Below are 14,120 nucleotides of genomic sequence, written 5' to 3'. Positions count from 1 at the left end.
ACCTCAGGGCAAAAAGGAAATGAGATGATGTCAAAAGTAAGCGCTAGGTTCATCGAGATGGCTCTATGTCTTGAAGCTGATAGTTTCCCTCCGAGGGACTACCGCGTGAAATGAAGGGCTGCGCAAGTGCCTCCTCATCACCCAATTTAGCAAATCCATCGGGTCCAGCAATATCAGCTTTGTCGTAGGGAACGTCGCACACGACTGACCGTAGCGGTGGATAGTAGCGGCGGTATGAGAACCAAGCTATCAGCATGCCCAAAAGTCCTCCACATGTTACATCATATACATCATGTCGATAATCGGCTAGACGGGAGAGGGCGACCATCAAAGCACATAGTAATGGGAAAAATGCAAGTAAGCAGCGTCCAAGATCCGTTCGAGGACGGAAGACATGCATTTGACCACACAAGAAGCTATATGGTCATTGTCAGTTCGAGTGCCCCAGCGTTGTGCGTTTGAAGAACCACTTACAGATATAGATAGCCCAGACCACCAAAAGAGAAGCTGCTATGTCCACTAGGGAAGCTCCTCCATCCCTCTTGTAGAATGTGCTGGTTGGGCTCTGTACAGACAGTCCATGCGACCAGCGCATTGTTCGATGTACCCCGGGAGGGTTTGCAGCGCGATAACAAGTCTGGTCGTGGTCTCCCCGCCGCATTTTTTATTATGTCCGTCAGGAACGAGGTCAACATTAAAGCCACGAATAGCCCGAGTACTGTCACTTGCGTCTTTTGCACACCGGCGCGAAACATTGCGGACCAAGCGAGAATAACCAGGAAAGGAATCAGACCAGCGAATATGACCGACCACACTATTACTCCCCGTTAGAATCAAGGGAGATAGACTGTATTATTGGCAATTGACTTACAAACAGGAACTCGTTCATGGACGGCGAACGGGTACTGAATAGCCTTGTTATCCAGCGAAAACATGCGGTGGAACGGATTCACGAATAATTGAATCTATTGATGCGTTAAAATAAAAAAACTCCCCCATGTGTATGTATCGAAAATTTAAATCATTGAGGACTTACTAGTACCCATCCTGCCACTAGAAATCCCAATGCGATGTAGTCGGCGGCATAGGTGCGTTGCGCAAAGCGAGCTGCAGCACCAGCGAGTCCAACGCGTTGTAGAATCGGGGTTGACCCGTTCCCCGAACCATTGTGAGGCATCCTGCACAACTTCCGAGGACTTCAGAAAGATCTTTAGATCTTCACTGGGAGCATGTTGAAATTGAAAAAAAGGTCAAGTTGACATTCGACACATTGCGGAAGCACAGACCACGTCACCGCCTCTCTCCGCTCTGTCTTTCGCAAACCAAGAGGAACTTCCACTCTGCTCACTTGACTCGCTTTTCTCTCCTTTCACACATTCAGTACCTTCTTGCTGATCGATATGGCCGACGAGAGCCAACAACGAGCCGTGAACACCGCATTTGCGCCCCCGCCCCCCTTATGGAAACACTTTACGCGCGAGAATATCGACAAGGTGGAGCAGATCAAGGCCGAAGCTTCCAAGAAGGAGGATGGACGGTCAAATAAGAACAAGCAATGGTCAGCAGCTGAATTGCGCGCTCTAGAGCTCCCCTCAGAGCTCCGGTACTTGGTGCCGCCCGATATCCCTAAAGGCCAATATAGTGTCTTTGGCGAATTGCAAACCGTTCGTCCACCTACGCCTAAACTCCGTCCCTAACAATACTAACTCTGAAATAGATGTCTACAACCTTGCCATCATTACAGGAACAGGGAATCGAACAGCTCTACCCAGAACCCCCCGCAGCCGGTACCGAACAGAACTCGCAGCCCTCCCCCCCCTCTCAACCACGCATACTACCTTCTCAAGATCAGCAAGTCCCTGCTCCTTAATTTCCTAGAGTTTACCGGTATCTTGTCGGTTTCGCCGGAACAATTCGAATCGAAGGTCGAAGATCTGCGCAACTTGTTCATCAATGCGCACCACCTTCTCAACCTCTACCGTCCCCACCAAGCCCGCGAATCACTCATCATGATGATGGAAGAACAGCTCAATCACAGCCGAGAGGAAATGAGACAAATGGATAAAGTCAAAGAGGAGGTTGAGAGTCTACTAGAGCAGTTGCAAGCGGAGGGCAGTCGCGTGAGTGCGACTGGGTCAGAAGACGATACTGACCAGGCCAAAGCGCTTAAAGAGAAGGCTGATGAACACTCTCGGTTGATCTGGGATCTACTGGACAAAGAGAATTGAATCCAACAAACGGCCTGGCTTTTCTGAATCTGAACAGTATTGCCTTCTCCGAGTCAAATGACTGGCCTTTTCCTGCGCTGTGTTCCAACTGTGACACTGGTTTCAAAGGTCAAATTCGTCCTTGAATACCCCAACGCGGAAGAATCTCAAACCGAGGATTCATCAACATTCAACATCCTACAATATGTCCCTCGGGTGCTCTATCCCAGACGCCTCATGGGCACGCAAGCTCTCACTGGGCTGCTAGATATGATGCCCTAATGTGTCGATTGAATCATCGCGCATTTTGCATCATCCCCAAGCAGATCTTGGACCGCACCAATATCTGGAGGACATTCTCCGATGTACCAACGAGCTGCTACCACCAACCGCACCTCGTTTCAGAACACTGAAATATCTGAGAGAGGCTGACTCGAAATCTCATTCTATACACCTGCGAAGCCAGCAACATGCCAGTGTTCCGTAAATATCTGATGGGAATTCTCGCTTACAATTGCATACTGCATCATGCATGAGATGTCATTCTATTAAGTACTGCTCTGGCCACCTCTACCGAATGCAATCCAAGTGACCGTTCTCCTATCTATATTAATTAATTTTTCGTCAATTCTAAGTACCGTAGCCGATAAACTCCTCACGCTAAATTGCAGCCAATGATCTTGACCCATAAAACATTCGGAAGAAAACAATGCGCAAAAATCAATGGGAGGCGGCGCGCTGCTCCGCCCAGGCCTTGTCAATGGCACATTCGGCCAATCGCTTCAATTCCACAATGAAATCGGCGACCATTTTGAAGTGCACAAGCTCACTTTCATGTAGCTTCCGTGAGAAGATACGTTCAATCATAACTGTGGCGACATTCAATCGGCCCAAGTCTTCTCGCGAATGTGGGTCCAAGGGGTTCTGAAGAATGTTGCAGAAGATAGTGAGCAGCGCGGACATGGGGTAGAAGATAAGAGTCCTAGGACGGATTAGCTTAAGTTCTAGATAGCCATAGCAAGGAACACCTACCAGAAAACCCCGTCGACTACCACATGTTCTGCCGCCTCGAGGTAACATAGACTTGATCGACTGGCCTCTACTGAAAGTGCCATACTTGAACTCACCCCATCCATCATGCCACTTTGTCCTTGCATCCATGCCTTGCATCTTCCACTCGCTTGATGGATGATGGTCATACATAGGTGATAGTTCAGACGCAGCATGACAGTGTTCATACCCATGTTTGGGTCGGAGGTCTCAGAAGAAAAGGACATGGTTGGACGCCATTTAGGAGGGACTGATAGCCGCCATTCTTCTAGCGCGTCATCGAGTTCTCGGATTGACTTGAGCAGCTCGGCATCTGATTTTTGGAGACAGCTGACTGAATATAGCTCTCGATGCGCTCGGGCTTTGATCATACTCAAGCGTAAGTCGAATGGAAATACTGCACCAGACCATGGAGCCTCCTCGTCGTCCACATCCAAGAATGCTCGATCAAGATAGCCCGGCGGAAGCGTCAGCTCACAATTTTCGTCAGTGATCGTAGGTGGCTGACCCGTGCGCAGGGCAAGGTCCTTATCAATCGTGTAGCAAATCCAAAATAAATTCCGTAGTTGTGCATGCTTTTGCTGGCTGCGCGCATCCCTCGCGGTGGCGAGACCGCTAAAAAGATTGCCACCAAGCATGAAGATGAGTCGCGCAGCAATCGCCGCGTAGTAGTTTGTTGCCCGCATATTTCCGGAAGATAATTCGAAGAGAGTCTGATCGATTCACTGGTCAGTTATCGAAATCATGCACCAGGGCGGGCTCACCTACCATCATGGTAACAGCCTGGGCTGCGTCCAGACTGGCAGTCTCTTGTAATACTTGAGGCATAAAGAACTGCGCCTTGGTTGCAAGTAGATCATGATCGACTGGAGCGGTTGTAGTCGCGCTGGCAATGGTTTTGACGTGGGGTAGGCGAGAAGCAAAGGTAAGAAATGCGATGACACAAACTCTGGCACTAGCTTGGCCATATTTGAGGATAGACGTCGACTGACTGTAAGCTTTGTTGAGGGTCTCCTCGAAAAGATCCAGATCTATGATAGGAAAGATGCGCTGCATCACCTTGGAACTCTTATATGCGTGGAAGTACACCTGCACTGTTCTCCAGTCGGGAAGTTCATAGGGATTGCAAGTGTTAGGGTTCGCATTCATGTTCATCAAAACAGTGTTGAAGGTTTGTCCACGCTCTTTCTCCCAAGGTGCTCGGGCTGGACTAAGTTTGTCAATTGCACTATACTGTCCTGTGCGAGCTTTGATCCATTCCTGCCCCTCGGGGAAGAGAAACGGCGTGCCTGTGAGTAGACTGATGGCACCCAGTTCTTTGCCTGCAAAGTGAACTCGCACTGACGATGGATCTTGAAACTGAGTGTTACTTGGCGAGTTGGTGGCCGTCGTGTTGGCTTCGTAAGATTGAGGTGAGTCTTCAGGCACTTTTACCAATTAGCTCTTGGATTGCTCCTCTGCATATTGAAGAGAACACTATACCAGAGATTTGATCGGCCACTAAGTTCTCTGCCAGAAGCTGCTCGATGCGACTAATTCGCTCCGATAGCCGTGAAACTTTGGGGCGTCTTTATCTTCCACGTCAGACACACGAAAGAACAAGCTCGAGGTACAGGCTCACCCCTCATCGTTGACATTTTTTCTTTTCCTCTGCACCACTCTGTCGAATGTGCAGGGGATATTATGGTGACTGCACCAATTACACTGCGGAAGCGCCGCATCACATTTGATCTGGGACTAGTTTAGCGACGAGGTCGAGAGTTGATCAAGAACAAATCCAAAACCTTTCTTTTGTAACAGGAGTCACACGCACGGGCAGTCCGTGTCCGCGGCTGATCATCCGACGTATTAGATGCCGGATACATTATATATCAATGCTTTGATCTCTTTTTTTCCCCAGCGAAATTGGCCATTAAGCTCAAAAGGTTGCCACTGTCTCCGGGGCACCAGGGCCCCGAAAGCCGCTGACGAAATGACCGCTGACTCAGCAAATTGATGCCTCAGGCATAAACGAGTGAACACTAACTAAATAGTTAACAAGTTAACTATGATTGACATTAAAAACTAGAAGATATTTATATCAATTAGTTTATATCGTATCCATGATTACTGAGATCACGTAAACTACAAACCAAAAAAGGGCCATTAAATAATAAATATATTGGTGCGCTCAGGGTATCGCATGTACCCAACCATCAAAATCCCCTTGGACCCTGATCCGCAGATATTCCCCCGTATATAATTTTCTTCTAACCTCTCCACATGCGATTTGACCATCCGCCACCGGAATTCCCAGAATAGCACGGAGTATCTCGAGGGAGATTGAGATAAATGGCAGCCAGCTCACATCACCGTGCATATGCAGAAATCGCACTCTTCATCACCACAGTCACAGCCGAAGCATGGCTTAGAGACTGATTTGATGGGCTTTTTAATGGAGCTACCGGAGCTGCTGGAAGGAAGGATGCAGTCAAAAGGGGTTGAAATAGAGGTGACCGCCATGGTGGAGGCTAGACGCGTAGGATCTATTGAGATTGTCAGTTAGATATCTGGAAAAAAGAGAGAGAGAAAAAAGTACAGCGTACCGTCAAGCAAAGATATAATAAAGCAAAAACAAAAACAAAAACAATATAGGGCTAAAAGCAGTGGGGGGTTGAGGGGGAAGATGAAGGGGAAAAGTTGAGAAAATCAGGTCCCCAGCAGGCAACCATATAACCCTGGAACTTGATATAAATTAATATAACATAACTATGGAGTAACATAACTAACTACATAACTAATTATATTAAATATGTCAACTATGTCAACTATGTCAACTATGTTAACTATGTTAAATATATTAAATGTTCCCACTTAACTTCAACTAAAGAACAGATCTCGACATACAATTTTAACTAAAATTATATTGATACTCCCGTATACTCTTGGCTTGTTTTTGGCCTGGGTTGGGGTTGTCCTCTGCTTTATATTCTCTCCACTCGCACCTCTTCTTGAATACGAATACCGTCATTACTGTTTCCACACTGACCCACTAGAATCTCTTCATCACTCCGGCTATAACCAGTAGTAATATATGACTCGGTATGCCCCTCCTGTACAACACTAAAAGCCGTAGTGTCCTTTGTCAGGTTCCGCATGCGAAAGCGAGCGGAATGTTTGGACTCTTCATGTTTGACATATCTGCCCTCTGAGCTCTCTGGACGCGATCCATGGACAATGGTGCGATATAAGGGACGGACCGTGGGGATGCCAACGCAGATAAGGGTGACCGCCAGTTCAACAGCGGACCAAATTATGAGGTCAACCGTATCCTCTAAAAAAGGAGCACATTTGGAAATTAGTGATATGTAGGGGGACTGAGAGGTTAAGAAGTGGATTACCAGTGTAGTTGGAGCTGGACATCCCGCCCAGTTCAATGGTTCTGATAATCCCGCAAATACAGGCTCTATAGATAAACATTAGTCTATATCCATAGAGGTCGAGGCACCGAAGTGACACACACATGAAGCCCAGACTCAAGCTAATTGCGATGGACATCTTTTCCTTGAATTTCATGTTAAGATTCCAAATGAAGATCCATGGAAGAAGAGCAAAGTAAAAGTCCACAGCAGCACACCAGCCTAGATTGCATGGATATTAGCATATGGCTCCTATAAAGAAGTCAAGGAGATCGAACATACATCCGAGCAAAACGGAGATCGCGGTGACTGGCATAACGGTATGCCCTGAAACGCGAGGGTCATATATAGATTGAGATGGAAGACGCTGGACCCAGAGGGTGATGGCGGTTAATACCGACACAATGAACAAGCTGATCATCGAGAACCATATTGAAATACGATGCCATTGCTTGACAACAATGCGAAGCAGGAAGATTCCCAGCGACAGCTTCGCAATTGCCATTCCTAAGACGGCAAATGTTTGTCCAATCAGTTCGTTATAGACGGCTTTCACGGCTGGGTCTATCTCCAAGGTATCTATGGGTTGTCCAAATCCATGTACACCAGCAATCGTGAGAAAGACGGTATAAAGAAGTAGAAATACCTAGAGTTTGGTCAGCATTCTATCATATTTAGGTAGCCCTGGAAGATCTGCCTTGGTGGTGTTTATAGATGGAATGGGAAAGGAAACCTACCCAGGCCAAATTGAAGACATGATCGTCCACTCCAAGTCCCTTCACGATATAGATTCGTGTATAGAGCCTGAGAGGAATCAGGACAAAAGAGATTAAAGTCATCGCCCACATCACCGAAATGGCACGAACGCCTTTGCCAGCTAACATCTTTCAAATCTTGAAAACCGGTTACAATTTAAAACACCAAGGCCTATAGAACAGGGTGAGGGATCGAAAAATTAGACCACGTCATTGGTGTACAGAAAAGTAGAAAGAAATTCTTTCCTCGACGCAATGTCTCAATAAAGTAGAAAATGTAAATGTAAAAGACAGCTGTGGGTTACCAGATAACTACGGAGTACATATATACAAATCAGACCTGAACCCTATATACTCGGTTCAAAGGTTATAGGAGAATAGTGACAAGTGACAGCTATACTCCCTATGTCTTTTTATTCATTCTCCCGCCCTTTCAGGGTTGTAATTTGTATACCAGCTAATTATGTGATAGCTTATATTATATATTAAGGCCAAGCAAACTACTCCATAAATATCAACGGGTCAGGACCATTTAGCTTAGCAACGGTCAGTAGCGCCCAGTGAGTTCACAAAGCCAATGGGGTTCTTCCAATTGGATATGCCCTACTCCGTATTTCGTACTTTTGGTGCCTTAGGCTATTGTAATGTGTTGACGTGTCTTTCCGGTAGCTCATTCGACCACTGTCACCGGAGGATGTCCCCTTTTGGGGTGAATAAATTATGTGTTTTTCCTATTCAGCTGGAGCTAATGTTTCATCTGATTGGCATTAACAGGGGTTACTTTGGAGCACGGTTGAATCTAGGCCCAGAAATATGGAGCATGGAGGATCTTCGTATCTTCGGTTAACTACTTTGCTGATTCGCATGCTCATTTATACTCTGTATACTCCGTCTACTCAGTATATGCGGCCTTGTGAGGGGTATGTTTTGTCATACTCGCATGTTGCACACCGTACATGGGTCTATAAATTTTATTCAATCTGACAGATCTTCGAGAGTTGATGTGTCCAACTCTGCTGAAACAGTCAAATCTCATTTCACGTATTCCTACAATGTTTGGTTATGGGAATAAAGATGCTGCCACTATACTTGGCTATGGCTTTGTCCTAGCACTCACGATCTGGTATTTAATGACCTATCTCCTCTCACCGCTACGCCGTTATCCTGGTCCCTTTCTCGCAGGTGAGTCGACCAGTATCCTTCTCAAGGCCAATTTGGTAGCAGAGGGAGCCAGTTCCATATTGACCTCACATATTTGGATAGGCTGGACGAACCTATGGCGTATGTTACATGTTCGCCAGGGAAAGTACCATGTGGTCATCCACGAGCTGCACAAGAAGTACGGCCCAGTGGTGCGCATTGGCCCCAACGTGCTCGACCTGGATATTCCCGAGTTGATCAAGACAGTTTACAATATCAAATCGGAGTATTTGAAGGTGGGTCTCTCTCTCTCTCTCTGACCGCGGCTGGTTACTAGTACTGATCATAGCTTGTGATAGACCGAGTTTTATCATGGCAGCAGTGCTAAAAATAACGGCAAAATCATCTACAATCTCTTCAGCGAATGCGATCCTAAATTGCATGCACAACAGAAGCGACCCATCTCGAAACATTACTCCCTGGCCGGGGTGCTTCCGCTAGAACCCCATATCGATGATATGATTTCGTACTTGTGTCAACGCCTGGAGGAGAAATTCATCGATAGGTCCAACCGAAACAAGACATGCGACCTAGGTGAATGGATTGCGTATTGTAAGTTCAGACCCTGCCAACCCATCCTTCCCAGGACTTATAAATCGTCCAGATACCTGGGACGTGGTTGGCAATGCCACATTCAGCCAGCCCCTCGGATACCTGGAACACGGGTGTGACTTTGACGATACCCTACGAATCGCGAATGTGGCCATGGACTACTTCTCCCTCGTGGGACAGATGCCAATTCTGGATCACTTGTTGGACAAAAACCCCATCTACCGAATTGGCCCGCCATCCTTCGGAACCGTCGCCAACATATCAATCCAACACCTCATGGACCGACTACAGAACAAGGACACCGACTATCATGACCCCAGCAAGCCCGACTTCCTAGACAAATTCATCGAGGCCAAGGAGAAATTCCCAGACGTGGTGGACGACTCGCAAATCATCTCATATCTATTGTTCAACATGATTGCAGGAGCCGACACAACGGGCATCACCATTAACGCGGCATTGTACTTCTCCTTGAAACATCCTCACGTTTGGGAGCGTCTCAGAGCCGAGATTCCCGCCTATGACCATACCTCTGGAAACAAGGTGGTATCATACAAAGCCGCCAGGCAGTCACCATACCTAGATGCCGTGGTACGAGAATCATTGAGATGTCATCCCGGTGTCGCCATGCTCCTGGAACGATACGTACCAGAGGGTGGACTTGCCCTCCCTGATGGAAGTGTCGTTCCTGCAGGGTCCATAGTTGGCATGAACCCCTACATTGTGGGACGCAATACGTCTGTCTGGGGCGACGATGCCGAAGAATTCCGCCCGGAGAGATGGCTTCGTGATGAGAAACAGGAGACTGAAGAGGCATTCCAGGAACGTTTGTTGTCAATGAATAAAGCTGACCTCTCTTTTGGTGGTGGAAGCCGTATTTGTATCGGCAAGCACATTGGTCTGCTGGAGGTGTATAAGGTGATTGCAACTCTTGTGTCGCGGTATGATATCCAGTTGGTCCATCCGAAGGAGGATTGGATGACGCATAATAGCTTCTTTGTGCGGCAGACGGGTATTGAAGTGAAGCTTACTCGCCGGAGCTGAGACTCTGTGATCTACGACATGACGCGGCTACAGAGGTACAGATACATGTATGGATGTAGTTTACGCACTTCTACACAAGGGGTCAAGGTTGAAGATCAAAGCATGTAGTCATTGACAGTATATACAGCAGCAACTTTTGAGGGGGTTTCATCAATCATCGCCGCAGTGACTGGGGTATCGTCTAGTCATCTCAGGCTTCCAAGCCATCCGTCTATCCATTAAATAAATCCTTTTTTTGTTCATCAATCCATAATAGAAGCAGCCTGCTTACAGCTGCTCCGCCCAGGGAGCGGCACCAGGCTGCATCTGGTTCAGCCACTTGACAAGCTCAATGAGCTCGGCCCGGCGCTCATCCTCCAACTGATCCTCATCGCCGGTGAGAACCGACTGGAAGATGGGAAGGAGGCTGGGGGTGAGTTCGCGGATGGTGACATCCTCCCACTTGTACATCTGGCAGATCATGCGGTACAGAGGCTCGTTCTCCTCGAAGTCATTCTTCAGGGGAAGAATATTGACCAGGGCAGGAAGAACATCCTTGGTAGGGACACTATCGCGGTAACGCAAGATCATGCGGCTGACACAGCCAGTGGCGTTATCCTGGAGACGCGAGACATTCATCTGAAGGCAAGCCTCAAGACGGGAAAGGATGGTGGGGATCTCCTTGATGATCTCGGCTTCAGCGTTGGAGTGCTGAATCAAGCGGCCAACGGCGTAGGCAGCGTTGGACTTGGTCTGGGAGTCCTCATCGGCGAGGCGGTGAAGGAGCAGCTTCAAGAAGACGGAGGTGAAGGGGGTCACAGCGGCACCCATGCCGTTGATGCACTCAGCGAGGACACCGACAGCAGTGGCTCGCTCAAGAGACTCAGAGCTACCAGCGTAGCGAAGAATGGTCTTCTCGAACACCTTCCAGAGCTCAGCGAAGCTCTGACCCATGGCAGCAGCCATACCAGAGACAACGTCCAGGGCGGTGTCAACAACGATCCAGTCGAACTCAGAAGATTCCTCTCCAGCCTCGAGAGTCTCCTCCTCAGGGCCGAATTCCACCTGGCAGATGTGCTGCTTGGTGATGATATCAGTGATCATCTGGATCACATTGTGAAGCATGGTCTCGTTGGCAATGAGGGCGGGACCGCAGAAGCGCAGGTTCTCGGCCATGTTGCGGTTGATATCGGCGACAGTAGAGCTATTAAGTATCGGTCAGCAATCAAGTCATTGAATCGACAGTGATAAATAATGAGGCAATGGTAGAAGTAGATCTCAGAGTGTAGACTTCGCCGTTTACATCAAGTGCGCCTTTGGCGCATCAAAGTGAGCTGGGTTAAGCGGAAAAACATCATCATAGAAATGGTTGGGCAAAGGGAGAATAAAAAAAAGGTTAGGTGAAACATACCGGTCATCTTCTTCGGTCCACATCTTGACAGTAGCTGTCATGAGGATCTCACCGAACTTCTGGACCTCCTTGGCAGGCTGAACCTGAAGGGGGAGACCAGGCTGCCACTTGGGCATCTGACCATTCTCCTCGGCGATAGTGAAGAGCATGGCGTAAGAGCGGTGCAGAGTGCTGATGGTGCTCTTGCGAACACCCTCGTAAGGGTGCTCACACAAGGGCATCACATGCTCAATGGTCTTCTCGAAGTAGGGCAGGAAAGCGCTGCGGGTGTGGGTGACAAGATCACCGATGACCTCAACAGCAATCTCCTTCTCGAGCGAAAGAGGAGTGGTGGCAGTGATATCATCCCAGTCGTCCTCGTCCTCGAGGTCCACATCCTCAATATCACCATCGTCTTCATCGTCGGCACTTGCGACCTTGACCTTGCGGCCGTTGAAGGTAACCTCCTGGCCAACAAGATCCTTGGCAGCACTACCGAGGTCGACGTCAAGGTCGTTCTCGTCCTGCTCGATGCAATCGTACAGACCCTTCACGACTCCGTCAAGGAAGGGGGTGAAGTGCTCGCCATAGACCTTGGCCATGGCGCCCCAGAAGATGTATGTGCTCTCCTTGAGACGGGAGTGACCGAGGTGCAAAGCTTCCTCAGTAGCGCGCATGAGGGGCTCAACGTACGGCTGGTAACGCTCGGGGCCAGCAGCAGCGGCCATCTCACCCATGGAGTCGGTGACACTGGCACGGAGGTCCAGTTCATCCTCACTGTCCTTGACGGCGGCAAACTCTTGGAGGAGATGCATCGACTCATCGAAGAATGAGAGGAAGGAGTCTCCGGCAGAGGAGGCGAGGGAGCCAAGGGCGCCGGCAGCAAGGGCCTTGATCTTGAAATCGGGGTGCTTAAAGAGGTTGTGCAGGATAGGAACCAGCTCAGCCTGGTAGGGGGAAACATCCTTCTCATCCAGACCATCAACGACAGCATCAATGGCACTAATGCCGGCCTTGATAATGTCAAGTGTAGGGCCTTCCTCCTCACCCTTGTACTCCTGCATAGCGCTGGCCAAGTTCTGGAAGAGCAAGGGCATGAGGCGCGCGTGCTCGGAGCTGAGGTCTTCAACGAGGTCCTCTGCGAGACGAGCGACAGCGTGCAACGAAGCCTGGCGCACCTTAGGGTCCTGATCAGCAAGGAGCTGGAGGACCATAGGGAAGATCTCCTTCATCTGGGTGCTGATGAAGTCGGGGGCACCCTCAACACACATGCCAAGAGCCATGATACCAGCGCGACGGTAGTCTGGGTCGGGGTTGTTGAAGTACTGGCCCAGCGCGTTGAGCAAGGGAACAACAACCTGGCTAGGGGGCAGACTCTGCGAGAGCATGTCCAGGAGGCCAAGAGCAGAACGGGCAGGAGTGATATCATCATCGCCAGGGGCGGCATCACCCAGCTCGGTGACAATCTGGAGGGCGGTGCGCGTGAGCTCCTCGCCAATACGCATACCCTGAACCTTGAGCTTGCGGTACTGAATGGTCTGCATGAGGAAGCTGATGGCCTGGGTGCGGACATCCTCATCCACCTCGGTGTTGGCAGAGATCTGGTTCATCAAGATGACCAGGTCCTTGAGGTGGACAGTCAGCAAAGCAGGGTCACAACCGAGCAGAGTCTGGAAGACTTCGAAAGACTGCATGATGTGGTCCTCCTCTTGCTTCTCGATGGAGTCCTTGAGGATGGCGACCATGGCAGGAACCATCTCCTGGAATGCCTTAACGGGAGCCTCATCCTCCTCAGAGTCGAGGTGCATAGCGAGCTTGCTCAAAGACATGAGAGTGTTGATACGAACCTCAGCACTCTCAGGGTCCCGGATCGTCTTGTTGAAAAGGTTGAAGAGGTCCTGGAACTTCTCCTCAAAGCCTTCACCAAGAGTGTCCAAGATGGTGAAGAGGATATAGATAGCGACAGCGCGTTCTGCGGCGTTGCCATTGTTACCAGCCTGAAGCAGCAGGTTGGGCAGGTCAGCCCACTCGCCGTCGTTCAAATCAATCTTCGCAATAGCGGAGATGATCTGAGCGATGGAGTGCTGAACGAGAGATGAACTCTCGCCCATGGTGGAGCGAAGCAGCTGCTCGCGAATCTGGGGCTTCTGGTCGGCAGGAACCTTCAACCAGTGCTTGGAAACGAGCGAACGGGACTCCACGGAAGAGAGCTGGCGCAGATTTTGGTCCTCATGGCTAGTGCAAATCTGGATGAGGAAGACAAGGGATTCGGGCTTGTTGTAGAACTCCTTTTGCAAGACTCCGGTGGCCTCCTTAAGGTTTCCCTGGGAGGCTACATGAAGGGGTCAGCGAGACGAACATGGGCTTCGACGTTGCAAGACGAACTCACGATCCAGGATAATCTGCAATTGCTGCAGGAATCGCTGTTGATCCATGATGGAAGGGGGGATATAGAAGATTTTCGGGTGATTTCTTTTTTTTTTTCAACGGTTTCAGTTGCCCCAGGTCTCTATCAGAGACTCAGGCCACAGGAACGGGGATTGAG

At 49.2% G+C, this 14,120-nt stretch overlaps 7 protein-coding genes across 7 annotated transcripts; 3 read left to right on the top strand and 4 right to left on the bottom strand.

Moving 5' to 3' along the window:
- Positions 1–43: 43 nt before the first annotated feature.
- Positions 44–1,231, bottom strand: N7487_012280 (phosphatase PAP2 family protein). The gene is made up of 4 exons (XM_056880010.1): positions 1,037–1,231; positions 872–965; positions 475–814; positions 44–416 (listed from the first exon to the last, which is right to left on the bottom strand). The coding sequence occupies exons 1-4, from the start codon at positions 1,175–1,177 to the stop codon at positions 50–52; spliced, it is 942 nt and encodes a 313-aa protein (XP_056725329.1). The 5' UTR covers positions 1,178–1,231; the 3' UTR covers positions 44–49.
- Positions 1,232–1,400: 169 nt separating this feature from the next.
- On the top strand, positions 1,401–2,228 carry med7 (mediator complex subunit MED7; the record flags this gene model as incomplete). The annotated part of the gene is made up of 2 exons (XM_056880009.1): positions 1,401–1,664; positions 1,773–2,228. 2 exons carry the CDS (start codon positions 1,401–1,403, stop codon positions 2,226–2,228), a joined length of 720 nt encoding a protein of 239 aa, XP_056725328.1.
- A 57-nt stretch (positions 2,229–2,285) lies between these two features.
- On the top strand, positions 2,286–2,489 carry N7487_012278 (uncharacterized protein; the record flags this gene model as incomplete). Its single annotated transcript, XM_056880008.1, has 1 exon — positions 2,286–2,489. The coding sequence occupies one exon, from the start codon at positions 2,286–2,288 to the stop codon at positions 2,487–2,489; it is 204 nt and encodes a 67-aa protein (XP_056725327.1).
- Positions 2,490–2,927: 438 nt separating this feature from the next.
- Positions 2,928–5,780, bottom strand: N7487_012277 (putative C6 transcription factor; the record flags this gene model as incomplete). Its single annotated transcript, XM_056880007.1, has 5 exons — positions 2,928–3,189; positions 3,240–3,970; positions 4,026–4,684; positions 4,740–4,825; positions 5,605–5,780. Coding segments are annotated over 5 exons (1,914 nt in total), but the record flags the coding sequence as incomplete, so codon positions are not given.
- A 440-nt stretch (positions 5,781–6,220) lies between these two features.
- On the bottom strand, positions 6,221–7,539 carry N7487_012276 (uncharacterized protein; the record flags this gene model as incomplete). Its single annotated transcript, XM_056880006.1, has 5 exons — positions 6,221–6,570; positions 6,638–6,702; positions 6,760–6,877; positions 6,938–7,301; positions 7,393–7,539. 5 exons carry the CDS (start codon positions 7,537–7,539, stop codon positions 6,221–6,223), a joined length of 1,044 nt encoding a protein of 347 aa, XP_056725325.1.
- Positions 7,540–8,462: 923 nt separating this feature from the next.
- Positions 8,463–10,206, top strand: N7487_012275 (cytochrome P450; the record flags this gene model as incomplete). The annotated part of the gene is made up of 4 exons (XM_056880005.1): positions 8,463–8,592; positions 8,674–8,846; positions 8,910–9,162; positions 9,215–10,206. 4 exons carry the CDS (start codon positions 8,463–8,465, stop codon positions 10,204–10,206), a joined length of 1,548 nt encoding a protein of 515 aa, XP_056725324.1.
- A 235-nt stretch (positions 10,207–10,441) lies between these two features.
- N7487_012274 (putative importin beta-4 subunit) lies at positions 10,442–14,055 on the bottom strand. The gene is made up of 3 exons (XM_056880004.1): positions 13,965–14,055; positions 11,597–13,907; positions 10,442–11,389 (listed from the first exon to the last, which is right to left on the bottom strand). Exons 1-3 carry the CDS (start codon positions 14,008–14,010, stop codon positions 10,474–10,476), a joined length of 3,273 nt encoding a protein of 1,090 aa, XP_056725323.1. The 5' UTR covers positions 14,011–14,055; the 3' UTR covers positions 10,442–10,473.
- Positions 14,056–14,120: the final 65 nt, after the last annotated feature.

The sequence above is a fragment of the Penicillium crustosum genome, assembly GCF_028827405.1.
Source record: "Penicillium crustosum strain IBT 35664 chromosome Unknown utg000005l_segment0_segment0, whole genome shotgun sequence".
NCBI lineage: Eukaryota > Fungi > Ascomycota > Eurotiomycetes > Eurotiales > Aspergillaceae > Penicillium > Penicillium crustosum.
Note: the sequence above shows the minus strand (reverse complement) of the source record. Positions and strands in the feature narration are given on the sequence as shown.

Coding starts and splice junctions, on each gene's coding strand:
- N7487_012280 (XM_056880010.1), bottom strand. CDS start 1,177: ATGCCTCACAATGGTTCGGGGAACGGGTCAACCCCGATTCTACAACGC. Junction 966..1,036: donor TAGTGGCAGGATGGGTACTA/GTAAGTCCTCAA, acceptor ACGCATCAATAG/ATTCAATTATTCGTGAATCC. Junction 417..474: donor GGTCTGGGCTATCTATATCT/GTAAGTGGTTCT, acceptor ATGACCATATAG/CTTCTTGTGTGGTCAAATGC.
- N7487_012274 (XM_056880004.1), bottom strand. CDS start 14,010: ATGGATCAACAGCGATTCCTGCAGCAATTGCAGATTATCCTGGATC. Junction 13,908..13,964: donor ATTGCAGATTATCCTGGATC/GTGAGTTCGTCT, acceptor CCCTTCATGTAG/CCTCCCAGGGAAACCTTAAG. Junction 11,390..11,596: donor TGGACCGAAGAAGATGACCG/GTATGTTTCACC, acceptor GATACTTAATAG/CTCTACTGTCGCCGATATCA.